The sequence below is a fragment of the Acinonyx jubatus genome, chromosome A3 (assembly GCF_027475565.1).
Source record: "Acinonyx jubatus isolate Ajub_Pintada_27869175 chromosome A3, VMU_Ajub_asm_v1.0, whole genome shotgun sequence".
Lineage (NCBI taxonomy): Eukaryota > Metazoa > Chordata > Mammalia > Carnivora > Felidae > Acinonyx > Acinonyx jubatus.
Window position 1 is genome coordinate 57,773,090 of NC_069388.1, and position 17,784 is coordinate 57,790,873.

Genomic DNA, 17,784 nt, shown 5'->3' on the forward strand with positions numbered 1-17,784 from the left:
ACTTCAGCACTCTTACTGTGTTACCTGTGGGACCTGGGTCAAGTTGCCTGAGACCCCTGGGCTGCGATGTTCTCCTTGGTCAATGTGAGATCTGGCTGAAGTGACCTCCTCTCTTTTAAAAGTAATGTTGAGTCTATACATAGTCCTGAGAATTCTGTAAAGAACCTTCTAGAAGGGAAATATCTCTCTAGGACATGCATTCTGAAATACACTAAACAAACAAAAATCTGTGTATGTTGTTCACTTGCAGTGGCATTCAAATAAATCCCCCAGCATACTCTTTTTTTTTTAAATTTTTTTTTAACATTTATTTATTTTTGAGACAGAGAGAGACACAGCATGAACAGGGGAGGGGCAGAGAGAGAGGGAAACACAGAATCGGAAGCAGGCCCCAGGCTCCGAGCCATCAGCCCAGAGCCCGACACGGGGCTCGAACTCACGGACGGTGAGATCGTGACCTGAGCTGAAGTCGGACGCTTAACCGATTGAGCCACCCAGGCGCGCCCCCACCCCCCCTCCCCCCCCCGCCAGCATACTTTCTATTGGTCCCTTGTCTGTTGAAGACACACAGGGTCCCTAAGAGGTACAATTGTGGACATTTTTTCTTCTGCCCACGTCTTCCTCTTATACCACTTGACCCATTCAGTGATGGCCTTGTCTGGCCTCAGGTCCCAGGTGCTGTTTGGTGACACTCACTGATGGGTGCGCAGAGACAGGGACCAACTTCTCCAGAGACAGGCTGAGCAGGCGTTTGTCTTTCTCTGCATTGAGTGTGGCTGTTTCATCTGGCTCAGTAGAGGAGGTGGGGCCCTGCGGGCAGGAAGGGAAGGCCCTATTGTCCAGTGGTGTGACTTAGCTGCTCCTTTCAGGGTGCAGTGGGAGGCATGGTGAGGAGGTCCCCTTTCCTTCAGTGGCCTTGCTGCTCTCAGGTCAGCATGGGCCTCCCAGAGGCTGAGCCTGGGCACCTGTACTTTCCCTGTACACTTTTTTTGTTGTTGTTACAAGTTTATTTTTTTTATTTTGAGAGAGAGAGAGAGGGAGGGAGGGAAAGAGAGAGATTGAGTTGCGGGCGGAGAGAATCCCAAGAAGGCCTCGCACTGTCAGTGCAGAGCTTGATGTGGGGCTCAAACTCACAAACTGAGATCATGACCTGAAGTCGGGAGCTTAACCGACTGAGCCACCCTGGAGCCCCTCCCTGTACATTTCTTATTTTCTTCCGTCATGTCAGCTTCATGCTGACTCTCACCCCACCTTACTCTCTGTCTTCCTTCTTTCCAGTCTCTCCCCCAAATAACCAAGCCCATCCCCTCTCCAGCCCTCGGTGCCCAGATGCACATTTCCTGCTTTCTGACCTACTTGCTGGCATTTATTGATAGGTCTGCTACCACTGCTTACCTTGTCTCACATTCTGAGCCCCCCCACCTGTTGCCTTGTTTCTGCAGCTGCCCACCAAAGACAGGCCTTTTTAAAATTAAAATATGCCTTCTGTATTTTTGTATCTAATAAAAACAACCCCTACTCAGAGTTGGAAAGAAAATAGAGAGGAACGAACAAAGAAAGTAACATGACTCATAATCTTACCACCCAATGAGTGACACCTGTTAATGCCACCGGCTTATCGTCTGCCTCTTTAATGAAAATACACACACGTTTTATTTAAAAAAAAAAAAAGTCTAGTTCATAAAGGGCTGTCTTTCCTTTCAAGCAGTAGTGTTGACAAAAAGATTGCTGTGGTGTTTAGGCTGTTGCGTAATGAGTGACAGCTGTTAGTATTAAGCATTGATGACAGGGGAGTGCCGTAATGGTTGTTTATCAGATGTGATGGGAATCACAGCAGATGGGAGAGTTGAGGAGCATAGTATACTAAACCCAGTCAGAAGTAAAAAACCTTACCTAGCATTTAAAGGCAGAACTGGGCCCTTTCTGCTTGCCCTGCTCTCCTGGGACCTCCCTGTGTGGGGCTGGTCTCAGGACTGGAGCCCCACCTGCCGCTAGCGCCCAAGCAGGACCATTGGCTGGAAGCACAGGTGCCCTGGTGCTGGCTGATAAGGGAATGGGATCCTCATGTGTTATGGATGCCTCACCCCTGATGTCATCTGCCTGTCAGAGGCTTGGGTGGGAGCTCAGCAGTAGGTGGGCTATGCTTGGTCGACCTGCACATCATGATCCCGGCCTCAGACTTTCTTGTTGTTGGCTTGTTGGCTCCTTGATAATTGTGTGATTACTTAAGCATAATTGTACATGTTTCACACATACATGCTCAGTAATTTGTTAACATATGAAAATTGTGTGTACATCTGTATGTATGAATACACCCACATATCCACTCTTCCTGTTACGAGAGAATACAACTTATTAAAAACATATTAATACAGTTATTTCTAGTATGAGCTGTTTCCCTCTATGTAAGGTTATTCTTAGAAAAGCCACATTATTTCATTTTCTTCCTTTCTTTGTTTTTGGCAGAAATGAAGTCCTTTTGGTTGTGTGTGGTCTCAAAATATTTTATGTCCCTCAAGTAATGAGACCCCATTGAGGTCTTCTGGCAGGACAAGCCCCCTCCCCATGTTGATTCTATCCTGGTAATCCACCCCCTTGAAAAATTACTTTTAAATCGTCAGATGCCGTAACTGATCTCGCCTCGCATCCTGGTTACTATGGTAATCTGGTGGAGGAGTCCATGGGAAAATGTTGCCTGGTGACGGAGGAGATAGAACGGGACCTGCACCGTTCCTTACCAGAGCACCCCGCCTTCCAAAATGAAACCGGAATTGCTGCTTTGAGGAGAGTCCTGACGGCTTATGCCCACCGGAACCCTAAAATTGGGTACTGCCAGGTGAGGCGTGCAGTGAGGAGCAGTCTTGTGTTGAGTCCATGTCTTGTGCTGATCTGCTGGGCTTCAGCTCCTGGTGTTCTTGGCTGTCTGGTACTGACTGTTCTGTGAGGGCTCTGTGCTTTGTCCCTTCCCTGAAAGAATGTATCAAATAAGGCTGAAGGAATCATCTTCATATAGTCAGACAGGCTGATTACTTGAAATTAGAAACTTTGCTTGGAGCAGAGAGCAGTGCACATGCTGAGTTGCTGTCCACGGTAGGACAGATTGTCTCCACCACTCCTCCAGGCCTCCGCTGTAGGACGGCACTGATAACCCTTCTGTGGAGCTTTATTTTTCTAGATCTCTACAGAAGTTGTGGGGATTATTTAAAAAGATATCAGTGCCATTTGGGGAGGAAAAGGATGTTTGGGGTCAGTCCCTTTCCTTCAGGAAGCACAAGTGGAGGTAAGACGTCCTCGGAGCAGTTGCTGAGTTTGCTCGGGAAGTTTACTCAGGGATGTGGTAAAGAAGCACAAAATAAAACTCAGTAAATTAAAACACCCTCCCTCCGGCCCCAGCGTGAGATGGGGTTAGAGGCGTTTCTGATATTTGAAAATAGAAGACTTTAAACTTTGTTTTCCTGTAAATAAGCAAAATCAGTGTGTGAATGTCTTGTGTGTGTTTGAACATACAGAATGGTTGGATTTGACCTGAGCCTGAGGCTCAGCATTACTAGATGGGGACAGTAACGGGACGATGGCTGGTCACTCACCCTGGTGTGTCTTGTGGGGACCATGTTGATAATGTGATCATTCCACCTCATGAGTGTCAGTGTGGTTGGGCTGCCCTGGGTCTCTCATCTGCAGTCTGACTTGTGTGGTTTTTAGTGTCTGTGTGGCCTGGTCACTAACCGTCCCCTCCTCTGTGAACCCGAGCAGTCCATGAACATCCTGACCTCCGTTTTGTTGCTGTATGCCAAGGAGGAGGAGGCCTTCTGGCTGCTGGTTGCTGTGTGTGAGCGGATGCTCCCTGACTACTTCAACCACCGAGTCATTGGTAATGTGCCTCCTTCCCCTTCCTCCTCGTCCTCTGTGCTTGGGGAGTAGGGACAGAGCCTGGGCCAAGACATGTGTCATCAGTTCTCAGTAAAAAATCCCCTGTGCTGCTCAGCTGGTCTCTGTACAAACCCTGCTTGGCTCTTGAATTTGCACAACTAACCGGCGTAATTCTCTGCACTATTCTAGCAAAATGGTGTAGTGAGGTAACCTGAAAAGAAAATTTCTTAGGCTCAGGAAACAAGTTGAAGAGTGAAAACCAGAGAGGTTTTTCCCTGTGGCCTGGAAACGGAGGGTGGTCTTCCTCTCAGTATCCAAGGAGCTCATGCAGACAGATGACCCCTTTCGCCCCGAGGAGAGGAGGCACATGGAGCAGTGCTGGCGACCCTCGAGGCTGGACCTGAAGGGCACACTTGGAAACGCCCCTGTACCCCCACCACTTGCATATGTTGATAGTGAGAAGGTCCATTTGTTGCTGCTGGGCTCTGGGCAGACCCGTGACCCCACAGCTCTCAGGCACACACTTGATACCTTCTTTTCTTCTTATGGCTGATTTGAACTTGCATTATTTTGTGGTCCAGCACCTCCTAGTGGACAAGTTACAGAAAAATTGCCTCTGCTTGGTGATACTCTTAGATACCCTTTCTGGAGGTGGCCTAATATTAGGGTGGCAGCTGTGAGAACAGAAACAAAAGAACGAATTTGAGACAGAATTTGGCAAAGGACTGGATGTAGGAGCAAGGCAGGAAGAAGATGCTTTCTGAAGACTGGTATCCAAAGACCTGAGGGAATGTGATGACCACTGAGAGTAAAGGGGGGGGTTAGCTGGGAAGGAGGTGACCACTTGGTGCCTTTTAGTGGTCTTTCGGTACACTTTAGACTGTCTTTCCTGGTTCCCTTCATGTGCCTGAGTGCTCCCCTTTGTACTTTATGTTGTGGGAGGCAGTTTAACCTTGTACATGGTAGTACAGATTCATCAGACCTCAGGGACATCGGGAGGCAAGTTGCCAAAGCGGTCATCTGTTGATGGTGTTGCAATGGCACAGTTCATACTCCTCGGTGACCAGCAGACTGTCAGTGATAATGTGCACACTGTGTGACCACCACCCAGTGCAGGGTGGAGTATTTCCATAACCCACAAAGTTCCCTTCTGCCCCTTCCCCACCTGTGGCAGGATACTGATTTCCATCACCACGGATTAGTTCAACCCATTCTTGAACTTGGTATAAAAGTAATGACAGAGAATGTAATCTCTTTTGTGTCTGGCTTCCTTTGTATAACATGAGGTTGTTGGTGCATCAGTAATTTGTTCCTTCCTATTGCCGAGTAGCCCTTCACTGTACATTTATACCATGATTTGTTTATCCAGTCACCTGTTAGTAGAGATTTGAGTTGCTTCCAGGTTTTTTATTGTAAGTAAAGTTGCAACACACATTCCTGTAGAAGTCTCTTTGTGAATAAAGTTTGTCTGTTTTCTGGAGTATTTACCTAGGAGTAGAATTGCTAGGTCCCAGGTTAGATGTATTTTTAATTTTGTAAGAAACTGTTTTTCAAAGCAAGATATTCTGTAGTCACACATCTCACACCAGCAATGTAGAAGTTCTAGCTGCTCCACATCCCTGTTAGTCCTTGGAATTGTCTTTTTAATTTTTGCCATTCTAGTGGGTAAGAAGGGATCTGTCATGGAGGCTTTAATTTGCCTTTCTTTGATTAAGGATCTTCAACATATTTTTCTGTGCTTCCTGGCCATTTGTTTATTGTCTCCTCACATCTTTTGCCTATTTAAAGAAAAAATTGGTTATTGATGACTAAGTTGCAAGAGTTGTTGTTTTGAATACAAGACCTTTGTCAGGTATTACAAATATTTACATGTATTACAAATATTTTCTGAGTTCACAGTTTGTATTATTATTTTATTGTTTTTTGAAGAACACCAGTCTTTAATTTTCATGAAGTCCAATTTATAACTTTTTCTGTGGCTAGTGCTTTTTTGTGTCCTAAGAAATTTTGCCTTTTTCCTCTATTTTCCTTGAGAAGCTTTATAGTATTAGCTCTTATATTTAGGTCTGTGACACATTTCAGATGTATTTTCTTGTATGATGTGAAGTAGAACTCGAGGTTCCCACCCCCCTCCTCCCTCCCCACACAGGTATCCTCTGATTGAGCATTATTTTGTGAAAATACTATCCCCAATGAATTACCCTAGTCAATGTCAAAAATCAGTTAAGTGTGAGTCCTTTTCTGGACTCCAGTTTGGTTTCATTGTTCTGATCATCTCAGATTAGTTTCAGTTTCAGGCTAACTTTAGAAAGTGTGACTCCCTGCCCAACCAAGTCTCCATGGCCTGCCTTTTCCAGGGGCCCAGGTAGACCAGTCAGTCTTTGAGGAGCTCATCAAGGAGCACCTCCCCGAGCTGGCGGAGCACATGAACGACCTCTCAGCCCTAGCGTCCATCTCTCTCTCGTGGTTCCTGACTCTGTTCCTCAGCATTATGCCTCTGGAGAGCGCGGTGAGCGTTGTGGATTGCTTCTTCTACGATGGGATCAAAGCCATTTTCCAGCTGGGGCTGGCCGTGCTGGAAGCCAACGCTGAGGGCCTGTGCAGCAGCAAGGACGATGGCCAGGCCCTCATGGTCCTCAGCAGGTGGGCTCATGGGGGGTGAGGCGGGCAGCCGAGGGCTCTGCCAGACAGATGATGGGTAAAGGCAGCAGCAGGTGCCCAGCAGGGCCGTCATTGTGGAATTTTTCCTTCCACTCTGCCACTTGTCATCCTATCAGGTGGCACTGTTGGCTGTGTGTGGTGAAAAGCGCCATCTTCCCCACTCCTCTCCAGCTAGTGAGAGGGTACAGGAGGAGAGTGGGCTCTCAGCACTTTTCTCTGAGGAGATACACACTCAGAGTGGCCTTGAATGGGGCAGGTGGGCACTAGGAAATGGTGGTCTCAGGCAGCTAGCTGGAGGTTTCAGACATTTGATGTGCAGGGGCTGGTGTGTTACAGTGAAAGAAAAGCCCCATGAGGCTTACGACTGGAACCTGGGTTTCTTGGAGCTGAGGACAAGGTGAAAGACAGATGAGAGTTTCCCTTTCAGAACGCTGTGGAAGCTTGCAATTGCACGTATGCACAGAACTTTGTATTGACTTCCAGAGAGTTCCCGATCTCTGCAAACCCACCCGTGGAGCCCAGATCAACAAGTCTGGCATTAGGGATGTCTCCTTTTCTCTAAAGGAGCACAGTGGTTGCTACCTTGCCCTCCTCCCAGTGTTTGAAGACAAATGAACTCTGTTTGAAAGTGCTCTGAGATGTCTCACGGCCCCTGTGAAGGTAGTGGGTGTGGTGTGGTGCTCAGGTGAGAGGGGAAACCAGTGCTTCAAAGGTGGGTTGTGTGCTCAGGTTTCTAGATCACATTAAGAATGAGGACAGCCCTGGACCCTCAGTCGGCAGCCACCATGCCTTTTTCTCTGATGACCAGGAGCCCTACCCTGTGACTGACATTGCCGACCTGATCCGGGACTCCTATGAGGTAACTGGACCTGGCCCCATCCCCACCCTCGCCCTCTTGGAAACTTGCTCAAGTGGGTTGCTCAGGTGGGTTTTGAGGGAGGTTCCCTGACTACTACTACTTTCCTCTGTTTGTATGCAAAAAGGGATTCTGTGCATGAGTGACTCTCTGTTTCTCTGCAGAAATTTGGAGACCAGTCTGTGGAGCAGATTGAGCACCTGCGCTGTAAGCACAGGATCAGGGTTCTCCAAGGCCATGAAGATACCACAAAGCAGAATGTGGTGAGTCAAGGGTTATCAGAATGGCAGTCAGGCACTAACCTGGGCTCTGGTCTCCTGTTGGTCTCATAAGAATGCCAGCTTTTGGGGTGCCTGCCTGGCTCAGTCAGAAGAGCCTGCGACTCTTGATCTCAGGGTCATGAGTTCAAGCCCCACATTAGGTGTAGAGATTACTAAAAATAAATACATAAACTTAATGCCAGCTTTGTACCCACCCCCCATTGAATTAGAATGACCTGGTATAGAAACAGCAGAGGTTCTCAAGTCAGACTGTGAGCAGTTTAACCACCGTGAGCCCCAGCTTACCCGGTTGTAAAATGAGGATACTAATACCCAGCATCTGGGATTAAATGAAGTCTGATATATAAAATGCCTAGCACAGAAGGCCTGCAGTGTTCGTTGTTATTCAGGAGGAACTTCCTGCCCAAGCTCCGTCTTTGCTAGAGTTTGACTTCTGTCAGAACCTACACATTTGTCCTGAGGCACTGATGTGTGAATTGGAAAGGTTGAGGGTAAACACCTTGAGAAAGTTACCATATGGTGATCTTTGCGTCAGAGAGGAACAGGCTGCTCTGGTAGACAGGACTGGCGCCTGGCATCCCCTCGCCCCCCTACGAGCAAGAAGAGCCCCCTGTGCCTCCGATCCTCCTAGGTGCTGGCACAGAACTCACTCCATTGCTGTTCATTCTTCTTTCAAGCTCCGCGTTGTTACCCCAGAAGTCTCCATTCTTCCTGAAGACCTGGAAGAACTCTATGACTTATTCAAGGTAGGAAACTCTGGGCAAATGGGGGAGTGAAAGGCCAAGCCCATGTTGTTGGCCTGCCGGGGTGGGTGGGTGAGCACGTGGAAGCTGCGGAGTCTGCCACGCGCCTGTTCAGTGGCAGCAGAGGCCGGAGCTGCCCCACTTGCTGGCTCCATCTTCTCCTCACCTGCCTGCGGCTCACACACGAGAGCTGTGCTCTGCCGAGGGCCTTGGGTACCGGTAACCCATTCTTCACGGTTCTCCATGGAGTTCCCAGGCCTGAGTACGTGGAACAGTGACCATTACTATCATTACCACCTCCTATGCTTTGTAATGACTCCTACTCCCATCCATAATACATGTTGACATATTTTGATATTTGGCTTTATAGAGCACGTTACTTTATACTTGACTTGCCCTTGATACTCTTACTAGCACTTTTCCATGTTGCCACATAGTCTAACTCATTTTAAAATGACCTTAGAGTCTATCATTGACGATACTAAATATACTAAACCGTATTTCTAATATTTGGATATTGAGGTAGATATCCAGGTCTTGCTACTTAAATCACGCAGCAGAGAAAATTTTCCATAACCCTGCTAGAACTGTCCTTGCTTGAAACAGCAGATGAAAATGGGGAAGACAGGCAGGATTTAGGTGACCCACACCTGACACTATGGCAGTGAAGGGGGAGAAAGGACAGTTGGAGAAAGCAAGTCTGGAGTCTGGCTTCCAGAACCCTTCCTGGTGGGGACTCTGAGCTGCTGTCCTTCCTGAACTCAGATTGTCAAACTGATGGAAATAGTACTAAGCTACACGTCAGGTGCTTCTAAGCAGAGCAGTAGAGGTGGTGTGAACCTTGTGCACATCTGTCGTGGCATATTTACCTGCAGTCACTGAAATGGCTGTTGGCCTAGACTCCTGGCACCCTCGTTCCTAGTGAGCAGGATGTATAGGGAGGACTTCTCAGATCCGTGTCTTCTATGAACATCCCCTGTCTTCAAGTTTGATAGTTTCCTCTGTTGAGAAGAGAAAATATGAAGTCAAAGGTTACTGGTGTCCCAAGCCCCCACCTCTCTTTGACTTTCGAGGAGGAAAATAGGGAATACTAGAAACATAAAGACAGGTAGACAAGTGTGTTGTTTAGCGTGAAAGTATTTCGTTTATTTAAGGCTAACTGTTCTCAGTCTAAGACCTGACACAAATCTAAATATAATTTAAAAGACTGGTTTAAATGAGTAAAATTCATTAAATACTAGCCATGTTCATCTTTAATACAAAGAGTATTTAAAGAAGGTAGAGCTGTTTTCCTATTTCTGTCTTTCCTGTGAACGATGTGTTTGGTACTTAATGAAATTTTATTTGTAGTTAGCTTTCCAACTCTTAGGACTAACTACAAATAGAAACTTAAGAACTATAAATACAAAATATTTTTTAAGATACACTTCCAAAGGAAATTGCAGGAAAATAGCATGATAATCATGGTGTCTGATTGCTTGTACAGCACTTTTATGTACTCGCTCCAGTGCTTCTGGGCCCAGAGTCTGCATGTGCCCCACCACGTAAGAGCCCTGTCAGACTGTCCTTTCTCTCCATGCTTCTGGCCTTCTCTGAATTCCCTTGGCTTTCATAGCCCGACGTCATGTGTCATAATACTTGCCTAAGTACTGTGTGGGGTATAATGTTCTCTAGTTGGGTTTTACATACACCTCTGGTCTTTTCAGTCAGAATTTCATTTTCTCAGGGAAAGGTTCACCTAGAGATACCCTTCCATTGCTTTATAAATACATGATAGGTTATTAATAAGGAGTCTGTTCCATAACTTCACTGCATCCTTCCCTAAGCCTGGAATGAATGGGCATGATCCTTCTGTGTTAACAAGCAGTAGCTCTGACCGTCTTCATTACATATTCTTTCCTATTCAAGATGAACCATGTGGTTGATACTTAATGAAATCTATTTTTATTGGTAATTTAAAGCAGTTTTTTAAGGTTTGAATGCAGTTTTTTTCTTTTAGTTTTATTGATATGACCAGCATCCAGCACTGTAAGTTTAAAGCATGCAGCGTGACGACTTGACTTATGTATATTGTCAGGTGATTACTACAGTAAGCTTAAGAATTATTTTTCCTTGTGATGAGAACTTTGGGATCCACTCTCTTAGCAACTTTCACGTATACCATATAGCCCTTAACTATAGTCGTCACGTCATACATTACATCCCTAGTGCTTCTTATAACTGGAAATTTGTACCTTCTGGCCACTTCACCCAGTTCCCCCACTCCTCACCCCAGCCTCAGAGAACCACAAGTCTGATTTCTTTTTCCGAGTTTGGCATTTTGTTTTTAGATTCCACATAAGATTGAGATCAATACAATATTTTTCTTTTTTTTCCTGCCTGATTTATTTCACTTCGCATCATGCCTTCATGGTCCATCCATGTTGTAAAGCAGTCTTTCAAATTATATAAATTCAGATTTGTGATGTCTGTCTCCTATTCTCTCAAATTGAGAACAGTATCATTAATCTTACCCCAGTAAGATGTGAACAATATAATACAAACTTGGTGTCACAGAATATTTCTGGAAACACCAAAGACCTGAAAAACAGTTATTTATGTATTCCATAAACCTGCTCTTATTAATGATCTGTTAAATTCATTCACTCTTGAATGAATTATCAGGCTGTTTAATAATATTTGGGAGCCAAAATTTAATTTTGGCTCAGGTCATGATCTCCTGATTTGTGGGTTTGAGCCCCATAGTGGGCTCTGCAGTGGCAGCATAGAGTCTGCTTGAGATTCTCCCTCCCTCTCTCTCTCTCTCTCTCTCTCTCTCTCTCTCTGCCCACCCCCCCCCCCCTTGCTCTTGCTCTTTCTTACTCAAAATAAATAAACTTTTAAAAGTTTATTTGGTCTCTTTAATATTTTGCTTGCTCCCATATTCTGGTTAAGACTTATTTTCAACTTTTAATTAAAAATCACAAAACAAAGAAAATAAAATTAAAGCTATTCTTCCCATAAAAAAAAAAAAAAGAAGAAACTTTTAAGCAAAAATGAAAGGGTCTCATCCTGTCTCCACCTGCAGTCCTACCCTTGTACAGGTAATTCCTATTAACAAATTGGTGAGTATCTTTCCTGATTTTTTTTTCCCTTTTATACTATGTCTTTCTCTCTCTCTCTCTCTCTCTCTCTCTCTCTCACACACACACACATTTTTTTCCACACATAACAGATTATGCTACATGTTAGCCTGCAGTTTTTTTATCATGGATATTTTTATAGATAATATGTACAGATCTTTTCTCATGTAAAAAATAGCTGTATAGTTGCGGAGCACATGGGTGGCTCAGTTTAGCGTCCCACCAGCTCAGGTCATGATCTCACAGTTCGTGAGTGCGAGCCTCACATTGGGCTCTGTGCTGACAGCTCAGAGTCTGGAACCTGTTTCAGAGTCTGTGTCTCCCTCTTTCCCCCTCCCCCACTCACACTGTCTCTGTCTCTCTCAAACATAAATAAAAACATTAAAAAAAATTTTAAAATAGCTGTACAGTTTCACCGTAGGGTTGAACCATAATTTACTTAACCATTTACCTATCGAGAGGCATTGAAGTTTCCAGTTTTTTGCTGCTTTATAAACTGCTGCCCTGAGCTCTCTGTGCCTTTATCTGGACACCGGTGCTGCAGTTTCTGTAGGATGAGTTCCTCAGGGATACACAAACCAAACTGTAGCCTGTATTGCTAAAGTGTTTTTGATTTTTTCAAAATTCAGTTCCACTAATGAGGTCCAGCAGTGCCAAGTCCTTGGTTTGCTTATTGTAATTGTTTTCTTGGCAGGATTCTGTGGGTGTTTAGCATCACAGGATGCACAAATGTACATGGAATTTCATAGTATGTCTGGGGCTTTTAGGAATGGAAATTCATTAGACCTTTGTTTCACACTGAAAAGTTCCTGTGGCATCTTTCACAATTCTACAAAGACTATTTGAAGAATTCGGCTGCCAACCAACACAACAGTAAAATTAGAAATGGCATTTTGGTTTTCATCCAAGGATATGTGCTTGCGTACTACAGCATCCACACTTGTGTCTGTGCCACTCTTACAGGTGGAGGGCAGTGAAATTGTGAAGAACCCTGCAGTTACTGGGAGCCATTTCTATGAGTCGAGATGCCCCAGGAGGTGATTTCGTATGGGTGTAAAAGATGGTCCTAAAGAGGCAAGCCTCAGGGACAGGGCCAGTTTTGATTGCTGTAGTTGTTGATATAGTCCTAAGACTTTGAGTCCCTTTTTTTTTTTTTTTTCTAGTTTTTTTGAATTGTTAATATAGTCATTTGGTTCAAAATTCAAAACCTGTAAGCAAGTATGCAGTAAAAGGACTTGGTTCTACATTGGGGTCCCCACCCGTTTTCCCTCCTGACAGGCAACCCATGCTACTGGTTTCTCCTGTATTCTGTAGACTTGTTTAGTTAGCGCTTTGTCATTTCCAGGTGTGATTTTATGAGACAATAGAATAAAAATTAGGTCTCCTAGAATTAACACTATGGCAGCTAAAGTACACACTGAAAAAATGGTTAAAATGGTTAAAACGGTAAATTTTGTTAGGTGTAGTTTGCTATCATGAAAAAAGTAACCTTAGAAAAAGAGGTCAAAATTACATATTCATGTGGGTAAGAAGTACAAGAAGGTAACAAGGGAAATGTTTTACATGTCTGGTTAGAGTAATGAGATTGCAAGTGCTTTAATTTTTTCACTTGTGTTATAATATTGCTTATTCAATACATATTTTCCAAGGCCAGGTGAGTCCTGAGAGAGGGCTGTGTGGACCGTGGCTTCTAAGCGTGCGGGCTCCTCCAGGGACCACCATCTCTCAAAGATCCCTCTCTCTTGTTTTAAGAGAGAACACATGATGAGCTGCTACTGGGAGCAGCCCAGGCCGGTGGCCCCACGCCATGACCCCAGCAGGCCCTATGCAGAGCAGTACCGCATAGACGTCCGGCAGTTTACACACCTGTTTCAGCTTGTCTCGCCCTGGACCTGTGGGGCCCACACGGAGATCCTCGCTGAAAGGACTTTCAGGCTCCTGGATGACAACATGGATCATCTAATCGAATTCAGAGCATTTGTGAGCTGTCTCGGTAGGACTCTGTGGGTCTTCACCGTGGCAAGTTAATGTGGGACGGGAGTCCATGAACACAAGACAAGGTGGACTGTGGAGCAGGCAGACCCACACGATGAAATGTATTTGGGCACGGGCCTGACATGATTTTGTGATTTTAGAAACCACTCTGCAGGCTCCTCTCATGTCTAATTTTATGCTTCCTTAAGGAGGGTGAGAAGGGCACACACTGTCAACATACAAGGTCATTGCCCTTGTTCTCCTCCGGTACCCAGGGTGTGGTGGTGGCATGTTAGGAGCCACGTTCCTAAGTCTTGCACAAAAAATTAAAATCTTTCAGACTGTGTGAGGCCAGAGTTCACGAGGTTATCTTGCCGGTCAATAGTGACCAATTGCTACCTTTTACATTTTCATTTCAAACATAGTGTGTCTGGGGGTAGCAGCAACGAGGTATTGGGTCAATAAGTATTGACCTTACTAAGTTCTCTCCCCACAGTGAGTTTGTGTCATGACAAATGTACTTTAACCATTTGCATATACTCAGTCTCTTTTCTGTTTTTGCAGATGTTATGTATAATGGAGAAATGAATGAGAAAATTAAGCTGTTATATAGACTTCATATCCCTCCAGGTAAGAAATACTAAGGAAAAAATTTAGGCTCTGTTCTGCTTTGACACAGAGAAGCTTTGGGCATGACTCTGAAGTTCTCATTTAAAATTTCATTTAGACTTGAGTCCACAGATGTTTCTGGTTTGGGGTTAGTGGTAACAGATTTTCAGTACTGTACTGTATGGCCTATGGTAGTGGTTCCCAAACTTCAGCATGCATCAGAATCAGCTGGAGGGCTTGTTAAAACACTGGTTCCTGGGCCCCACTCCAGAGTGTCCGACTCACTAGTTCTGAAGACAACATGCTGGGAACTGCTGGTCTGTGGAATGTGTGGGGCAGCAGACCCTGGTGCCTTAATAGATGGTTATCTTGGCCTACTCTTTTGAAGGACCGTATCATTTTTCCAGCAGGTAAGACCCCGCTTCTCTCAAGTTTAAGCAGTGGTAACCAGTAACAAAGAAATCAGTTTTGATACCTATGGGGTATTATGTGGCTTTAACCGTAAGGTATTCCTTGGATTTTTGAAACTCATAGAGGTGGGTTAGTAATGCCAAGATGGTTTCTGGACCCAGGGCCATATGGTTCTGGTGTTGGATGGGGCTCTGACAGGACATCCCAACGAGGGAGACTAGGAAGGGAGTTTTTAGGGCCATGAGATCCTGGTGCCTTTTACAACTAACACCTCTACAAAAGTTGGAAATGTGGGTGGACATAATTTGTGGGGTTTTTGGGTACACTTCCTGAATTGAGCCATTACTGAACTGGCATATAATATATGCTCTACAGTATCCCCAGGGAACATTCTGTAGCAGCCACCCAGCTCCTCCTCCACCTCCCCACAGGCTCATTATTATTTTACTGCAAATGGCTTAGCATCAGTGAAGTTTTTTGCCTTTTATGCCAGTATAAGTTAGTGACTTTTGTTCTTGAATTTGCCTTTATTTTTCACAAATGTATTCCTACTAACAAAGAAGACATGCATAATTATTCCCTTATTATCATTGCTGTCACTCTTTTCACAATCATCTGTATCTAGTATTGCTAAATAGGACATGTGATTGATTGTATTTCATTCATTTATTTCATCTTAATTTTTAAATAAGCATTTTATTTTGGGATAATTTTAAATTTACAGAAAAGTTGCAAAGATAGTCATGATGGAGTTCTCATTTTTTAAATATCTTTTAAGTGTTTTAAAGTTGTTTTATTTTTATTGCAGTATAGTTAACATAGGGTTTTTAGTTTCAGGTGTACAATATAGTGATTCAACACTTCTATACATTACTCAGTGTTCATCACAACAAGTGCACTCCTTAATCCCCATCACAGATTTCACCCATCTCCCTCCCCCACTCCTGGCACCCATGAGTTTGTTCTCTATAGTTAAGTCTGTCTATTGGTTTTCTCTTTTTTTCCCCCTTTGCTTGTTTTGTTTCTTAAATTCCACATATGCGTGAAATCATATGGTACTTGTCTTTCTCTGACAGACTTATTTCACTTAGTATTATACTCTCTAACTCCATCCATGTTGTTGAAATGGCAAGATTTCATTCTTTCTTATAGCTGAGTAATATTCCATTGTGTGTGTGTGTGTGTGTGTGTGTGTGTGTGTGTGTGTGTGTATATACATATATATATATATATATATGTATATATCACATCTTTATCCATTCATCAGTCAGGGGACATTTGGGTTGCTTCCATAATTTGGTTGTTGTCGATAATGCTACTATACCATAGGGGTGCATGTATCCCTTTGAATTAGTGTTGCTGTATTTTCAGGGTACATGCCCAGCAGTGCGATTACTGGATCATAGTTCTATTTTTAATTTTTTGACGAACCACCATACTGTTTTCCACAGTGGCTGCACCAGTTTGCATTCCCACCAACAGTGCACAAGGGTTCCTTTTTCTTCACATCCTCATCAACACTTGTTTCTTGTGTTGTCAATTTTAGCCATTCTGACAGATGTGAGGTGGTAGCTCATTATAGGTTTGATTTGTATTTCCCTGATGATGATGATGATGTTGAGCACCTTTTGATGTGTCTGTTCGCCATCTGGATGTCTTTATTGGAGAAATTTCTGTTCATTTACTATGCCCATTTTTAATGGATTATTTGTTTTTTGGGTGTTGTGTAAGTTCTTTATATATTTTGGATACTTACCCTTTATCAGCTACATCATTTGCAAATATCTTCTCCCATTCCATAAGTTGCCTTTTGTTTTGTTGTTTTTGCTGATTGTTTCTCCTTTGCTGTGCAGAAGCTTTTTATTTTGATGTAGTCTAACAGTTTATTTCTGCTTTTGTTTCCCTTGCCTGAGGATACATATCTAGAAAAATGTTTCTATGGCTGACGTCAGAGAAATTATTGCCTGTGCTATCTTCAAGGATTTTTATGGTTTCATGTCTCACTTGTAGGTCTTTAATCCATTTTGAGTTTATTTTTGTGTATGGTGAAAGAAAATAGTCCAGTTTTCCCAACACCATTTGTTGAAGAGACTGTCTTTTTCCCATTGGATATTCTTTCCTCGTTTGTTGAAGATTAATCGACCATATAATTGTGGGTTTATTTCTGGGTTTTCTATTCTGTCCATTGACCTATGGGTCTGTTTTTGTGCCAGTACCATACTATTTTGATTACTATAGCTTTGTACTATAACTTGAAATCTGCAATTGGGTACCTCCAGTTTTTCTTTTTCAAGATTGCTTTACTTGTTCAGGGTCATTTATGGTTCCATACACATTTTAAGATTGTTTGTTCTAGTTCTGTGAAAAACGCTTTGGTATTTTGATAGGGATTGCATTAAATCTGTAGATTACTTTGGGTCGTATGGACATTTTAACAATATTTGTTCTTCTAGCCTATGAGCATGGAATGTCTTTCCATTTCTTTGTGTTGTCTTAAATTTTTTTCATCAATGTTTTATAGTTTTCAGAGTACCAGTCTTTCACCTCCTTGGTTAAATTTATTCCTAGGTATCTTTTTATTTTTGATGCAATTGTAAATGAGATTGTTTTCCTTTTTTTTTTAAGGCATATAAAACTATTTATTGACCACTGTTTACCAGTATTTACAATAAAGTAAACAATATACAGTTGGATAACATTCTGACTACAAAGGTACTGCTTCTCCTGGTTTCTGCTGAACCAGTAACTCAAATACTGAGAAGATTAAGCTTACATGTAAGGAATGAGTTGGGGTAAAGACGAACACAAAGGTCAAGAATTTAGATTACAGACGTTTGTCCCCCCCCATTTATTCCAGAAGGTGCTAAATTGCCAACATCTCTAACCATCTGATTATGATTAGGTTTCCATGAACGAAGTGTTAAAGATTCCATGAATCATGACCACTTAGTACAGCACAGGGATTTCAATTTCTTGAAAAGGAAAAGGTCACTAGAAGGAAGCTTTAAATGTCCACTTAACTAAGTTTAGCTTAATTAATTAAAACACACCAGGACTTGTCTAGTTTTCTCATTGGGTGGGGAACTGTTGGTAGTGATAAAATTTTCCTTTCAGGGATCTTGCAAATAAACTTGCATTTGTATGAATGTAGATATGGATTCTGATATGGCTTTTCAAATTGTCCCATTTAAATTGCTTACATTTTTTTAAAACAGCACAGTTAATTATAAAATTTGAAAGCTTAAGGCTTCAGGAAA

At 43.3% G+C, this 17,784-nt stretch overlaps 1 protein-coding gene across 5 annotated transcripts in view; it reads left to right on the forward strand.

Moving 5' to 3' along the window:
• The window catches only part of TBC1D8 (TBC1 domain family member 8), a 111,277-nt gene that overhangs the window by 82,775 nt on the left and 10,718 nt on the right, over nt 1–17,784 (forward strand). For all 5 annotated transcript variants that reach the window (XM_027069299.2, XM_027069300.2, XM_027069301.2 and 2 more), the window contains 8 exons: nt 2,622–2,836; nt 3,754–3,871; nt 6,228–6,513; nt 7,261–7,390; nt 7,552–7,650; nt 8,346–8,414; nt 13,286–13,526; nt 14,072–14,137. In XM_027069299.2, coding sequence (XP_026925100.1) covers nt 2,622–2,836; nt 3,754–3,871; nt 6,228–6,513; nt 7,261–7,390; nt 7,552–7,650; nt 8,346–8,414; nt 13,286–13,526; nt 14,072–14,137 — 1,224 coding nt within the window. The remainder of the gene's footprint in view (nt 1–2,621; nt 2,837–3,753; nt 3,872–6,227; nt 6,514–7,260; nt 7,391–7,551; nt 7,651–8,345; nt 8,415–13,285; nt 13,527–14,071; nt 14,138–17,784) is intronic.